Source organism: Octopus bimaculoides, chromosome 16, assembly GCF_001194135.2.
Source record: "Octopus bimaculoides isolate UCB-OBI-ISO-001 chromosome 16, ASM119413v2, whole genome shotgun sequence".
NCBI classification, from domain to species: Eukaryota; Metazoa; Mollusca; class Cephalopoda; order Octopoda; family Octopodidae; genus Octopus; species Octopus bimaculoides.
In genome coordinates this window covers 39,823,124-39,828,434 of record NC_068996.1, presented here as the reverse complement: position 1 = coordinate 39,828,434, position 5,311 = coordinate 39,823,124, and the positions used below count along the sequence as shown (strand labels likewise).

Genomic DNA, 5,311 nt, shown 5'->3' with positions numbered 1-5,311 from the left:
TATCGTGCAGTTACTGTTAATACTTCATTTAGAGAATTAACATTGCTTGTTTTCACCTTTTCGATATCAGTGAAGAATTTCACTGGAAAAGTAGATATAAGATTGCCAGGTTTTTGTCTCTCTCGCCAGGGTCAGTAGCTATCGAACGCCGACAAAGGGAAATAACCCTGAAATCCGGATCCGTTCGTGCTGCAGATCATGGTGAGAGGGATAACTTCCCTTGGCAAACAGGACACAGTAGTGTGTCGATAAGCCAGCTGGAGGAGATGTCCTCCTGGGGCTAAAAGCAACAGTAACATCCACCCCTAGGGGTCAGCCACACTTAAGTGGCAATATACTACACTTTATATATATATAGTTTTAGAGGAAAGAACCAAGGTTTATGAACTCATCTATGAAAATCCAGTCACATATAGAAAGTTAATAAGTAAAAGCACAATAAATAAGTATAATATAATACAAAGTAAATATCATAAGATAATGATAATAAAACGTCTACACGTATTTCATACATATATATATATATATATATATATATATATATCTGATGGGTTTCTTACACTTTCCAACTTCCAAATCCATTCATAAGGCTTTGGTTGGCCTGAGGCTATAGGAGAAGACACTTGCCCAAGGTGCCACACAGTGGGACTGAACCCAGATCCATGTGGTTGAGAATTGAAAATTTTACCTAAAAATCAACTATGATTTTTTTCCTTTTATCACTCCACTCATATTTTGTTTTCAAACCAAAAATTGTTAATTTAAATTATTTGTTTAACTGCAGATGCTGGCATGAATTTTATTCCTGACTATAGTCATGGCTGTGTCAGAAATAACATCATTTAAGATAGAACGTTTATTGTGCTGGCCAAGAGACAATGTATTTGATCATCATCCACTTTAAAAGCTGGAATAAAACAATTAGGTCAAACAATATAGGCCAAACACTTTTTTCTTTCTTTTTACTGTTTTTGCTTTTGTTTTTGTTGTGGAGGAAATAAAATGAATGAGGAATAAAATAAAACGAGGAGAATAAATATTTAAAAAGAAAGAAAAAAAAAAGAAATTTATTGTTTGCAGTAAACTAATTTTTATGTTGTATTTTTTTTTATAGAGTGTATGATGCCGGAACCAAACGCTAATGACTTTTGTAAGAAAATGCTGGAAAAGGTGAAAGGTATGTTAAAGGTCTACAGTTTCATGGTTACCATTCCCATTTGCTATTATTGTCATCATTATCATCATATCCATCATCGTTGTCATCATCATTGTCGTCGTCGTTGTCGTCATCATCTTCATTATTGTAACGATCTGTGTGTTGTGATAAAGCAAATAACAAGTTTGTACTTTTCATACACTGGAATATTATAAAAGTTCTTCTAATAAAGAAGAGGGCGGAAAATAGAAAATAAAAAATAAGAAATCAAATAAAAAAAAATGACAAAATAAAGCTATCTGTTCTTCTCTGTAATGGTTGTTTATTTGGCAGTGCTTGGCCTTTAATTACATTGATCAACATAAGTTTGGGAAGTGCAAGTACCAACCTGGAAACCAAACAAAAGAAACTGCATGAGTCTTGAGATGTGAATATTACTAAAGCAGTCTCAGCTCGTATGAACTTACTTCACTGTACTTCACTCTACCCTAAACACACTTAATATACCCCCATCACTCTTCTCGTTACTCTAAGTGTTATTTAAACCCAGATATACTTCCTTTTACCTAAGACTGTACCCAGTTTCAGCCCCATTCCCAGCAACCATCACACACCTCCCTTGGAATTCTTCATCTCTCTTCCGACCAAACTAATACCCAAAACAATATTAATTACACTAACAGCAAGAGTAATTAGCCATATCTGGATCTAGGGGTGTTATTAGGATATAAGTAAATATGTTATAGACAAAGTAAAGTAAATGTAAACGGATCTTAGCTTTAACAGTGGGGTATTCAGTTGCTTGATCATCTACTGAATGCTCATGGCTCATTAAGTGGGTATGTATAGTGGCTGAGTATTCCAAAGACATGTGTACACTTAATGTAATCTTCAAATGGAATCAGCACAATACAGGCTGGACTTTGAATCTATCATCATCATCTTGACCATTATCATCATCATCAACAGCAGCAGAATTTAATGTTCCTTTTTTTCCATGCTGGCATAGACTGGATGGTTCTACAGAAATCAACAAGCCGGAGGGCTGCTAGTTTCAATATCTGCTTTGCAATGATTTCTACAGCTGGATGTCATTCCTAACACCAGCCACTTTACAGAGTGTACTTGGTGCTTTTAGCATGGCACCAACTCTGCTCAGGCCATCAAGTATTCACAAAATGAAAACCTGCAAAGCACAGCTGACCTAACTTCATCCTGGGCCATCATCTTGAAATTAAATACCAAGAGTGATTGTATTATCACTGATAAAATGCAGTATCACAGAGGTATATTCCAAAAGTACCATGATAATGCTTTTTTTTATGAATGACTTGGAGCTGTATGACAGGAATAAGCATGAGATGGAAAAAAGTCTTGATTTAGCTATCACATTCTCAAAGGATATAAGCTAAACTTTGGTCAGGATAAATGTTTTTATATGGTTGGGAAATGAGGAAAAAACCAGACTAGCAGCACCACCATTAATGATTTAGATGTTTCTCTTATATCTGGTGAAGAATGCTACAGGTACCTAAGGATAGATGGAAACACATTTCACAATGGTACCAGTAACAAGGAACGCGCCACTATAACACCTTCAGATAAGAAAATTATAAACCTAATAATTCTCCATACACAGTAATATAGTAGTTCACAATGTGTTTGCAGCACTAGTACTCACACCAATGTTTGGGCCACTGAAATAGACACTTGATGAGATCTGAGCCATTGATACTGAAGCTACTGACCAGCTCAAATAATTTTCACATTCACAGTGATGTCGACTGCCTCTTCCTAAAACAAAAATATGGAAGCAGAGAGTTTAACATTGATTTAGACAGTTTTTGAATGTCACATCATACCCCTTCAGAAAATCTATTAACCAGTAAGTGTTGAAGTGCATTTGTTGACCAAGTCTGCATGCATGAGGTAGATAATATCATGAGACTTGGAAAGTCACTCTTCCAAGAAATATTCTCTACCTGATAACCTCAAATATTTGCCCAAAGAAGTTGTATGACTTTCTTGCATCATATCATCTGATGAAAGGATGAGTGAATATCAGCAGAAAACCATGCATGGATATGTTGGCACTCCGTCGCTTATGACGACGAGGGTTCCAGTTGATCCAATCAACGGAACAGCCTGCTCATGAAATTAACGTGCAAGTGGCTGAGCACTCCACAGACACGTGTACCCTTAACGTAGTTCTCAGGGATATTCAGCGTGACACAGTGTGACAAGGCTGACCCTTTGAATTACAGGCACAACAGAAACAGGAAGTAAGAGTGAGAGAAAGTTGTGGTGAAAGAGTACAGCAGGGTTCGCCACCATCCCCTGCCAGAGCCTCGTGGAGCTTTAGGTGTTTTCGCTCAATAAACACTCACAACGCCCAGTCTGGGAATCGAAACCGCAATCCTATGACCACGAGTCCACTGCCCTAACCACTGGGCCATTGTGCCTCCACTATGCATGGATATGTTGGCATAAGGCTCCAGGATGACAGCAACATTGGTAATCAAAGCAGTCTATTATGGACCAACAACTGAATTACTAACTTTCACTAAGAAGAGTGTACATTTGTGACCAGGAACAGGGAAATAGCTTCCAAATTTCTGATACACAAAAGGAACAGAGACACAGGAAAGACCCTGAAATGTGGTAACTGATGCAAACTTTGTAATATTAGCACTGAAGATATATATCACACACATCATACATAGTTCTGCAAAAATGTCATTGCATTATTTATGTCTTTATTGCCCACAAGGGGGCTAAACATAGAGGGGACAAACAAGAACAGACATAGGGATTAAGTCGATTACATTGACGCCAGTGCATAACTGGTACTTATTTAATCGACCCTAAAAGGATGAAAGGCAAAATCGACCTTGACGGAATTTGAACTCAGAAGGTAACGGCAGATGAAATACCGCTAAGCGTTTTGCCCGGCGTGCTAATGTTTCTGCCAGCTCACCGCCTTCAATGACATTGCATTATTATCTACCAATGAGACACAATGCTGTAGCTAAGACACTGTACAATGGGATCCATCAGAAGAACAACTCTGAGACCAAGATATAAGAACCTACTGTGTGAGGCCATAATAACTCTTAGTATGGAAGAGTAGTGGTGGAATGTCCCTGTGAAATTGTCAATAAAATGCAAACATAATAGAAGAAAACCAAGTGATCTAGGATGTGGAAAGAAAAGCTATTTAGTGGAAATCAGTTGTCCAGTTGATGTCAGTATAAAGCTAAAGATAAGTGAAATAGAAAATACCTACACTAAACTATTGAGAAATTTACAGTTACTCTACCCAGATTACAAGTTCAGGTTTATACCTGTTATTATTGGGTCACTGGGATATGTAACACACTGCCTAAGTGCCAAACTTGAGAAATTAGGGTTCTCAAAACCAGAAATGAGAAAGCTGATCTGAAGACTACAGATCCAAGCCATCACTGGAACTGTAAAAATTTGTAAAACTTTCCAGAGGTTTATCATTTAAGTATATATGAGTATGTCTAGGAAACAAAGCATACAAATCTACACATGCACTGACTCCAAATACTGCACATATACATACATGCACAAATGCCCTGTTGATGTTGTTGAAATTTCAATGAAGGAACCTTGGATCTAGGTTAGAAACCAGCTCTTTCTGCATGGGCAGGAAATCCAGAAATAAAACTAAATAATAGACATACATAAATAAGTATATGGGTTGATGTTTGAGTAAATCTTTCAAGGTGGTGCCTCTTTATGGCCACAGTTCAATGACTAAAGCAAATAAAAACAAAAAAAAATTAAATAAAAAGGTGGGAGGGATATATGCAGAAATAAAGAGAATGAGGTTAATTATGAGTGGTGGTGGTGGTGGTGGTGGTGGTAATGATAAAGATGATTATGATGATGATGATGACACTGATGATACTGAAGTCGATGGTGACAATGATGACGACATTGACAATGATGATGATGATGATGATGATGATGGTGATGATGATGGTGATGATGATGATGGTGGTGGTGGTGGTGGTGGTGGTGGTGATGATGAAGATAGGAATGATGATGATGATCGTAGTAATACTGATTATGAAGGTAACCTTTTCAATATCAGTGAAGAATGTCACTGGAAAAGAAGATATAAGG

General features: G+C 37.2%; 1 protein-coding gene across 1 annotated transcript in view; it reads left to right on the top strand.

Annotated features, from left to right (window-relative positions):
- Positions 1 to 1,371, top strand: part of LOC106875566 (dentin sialophosphoprotein) — a 287,625-nt gene extending 286,254 nt beyond the window's left edge. The window contains exon 5 of the mRNA XM_052973494.1: positions 1,115 to 1,371. Within this exon, the coding sequence (XP_052829454.1) occupies positions 1,115 to 1,371 (257 nt within the window). The remainder of the gene's footprint in view (positions 1 to 1,114) is intronic.
- The last annotated feature ends 3,940 nt before the right edge of the window (positions 1,372 to 5,311 follow it).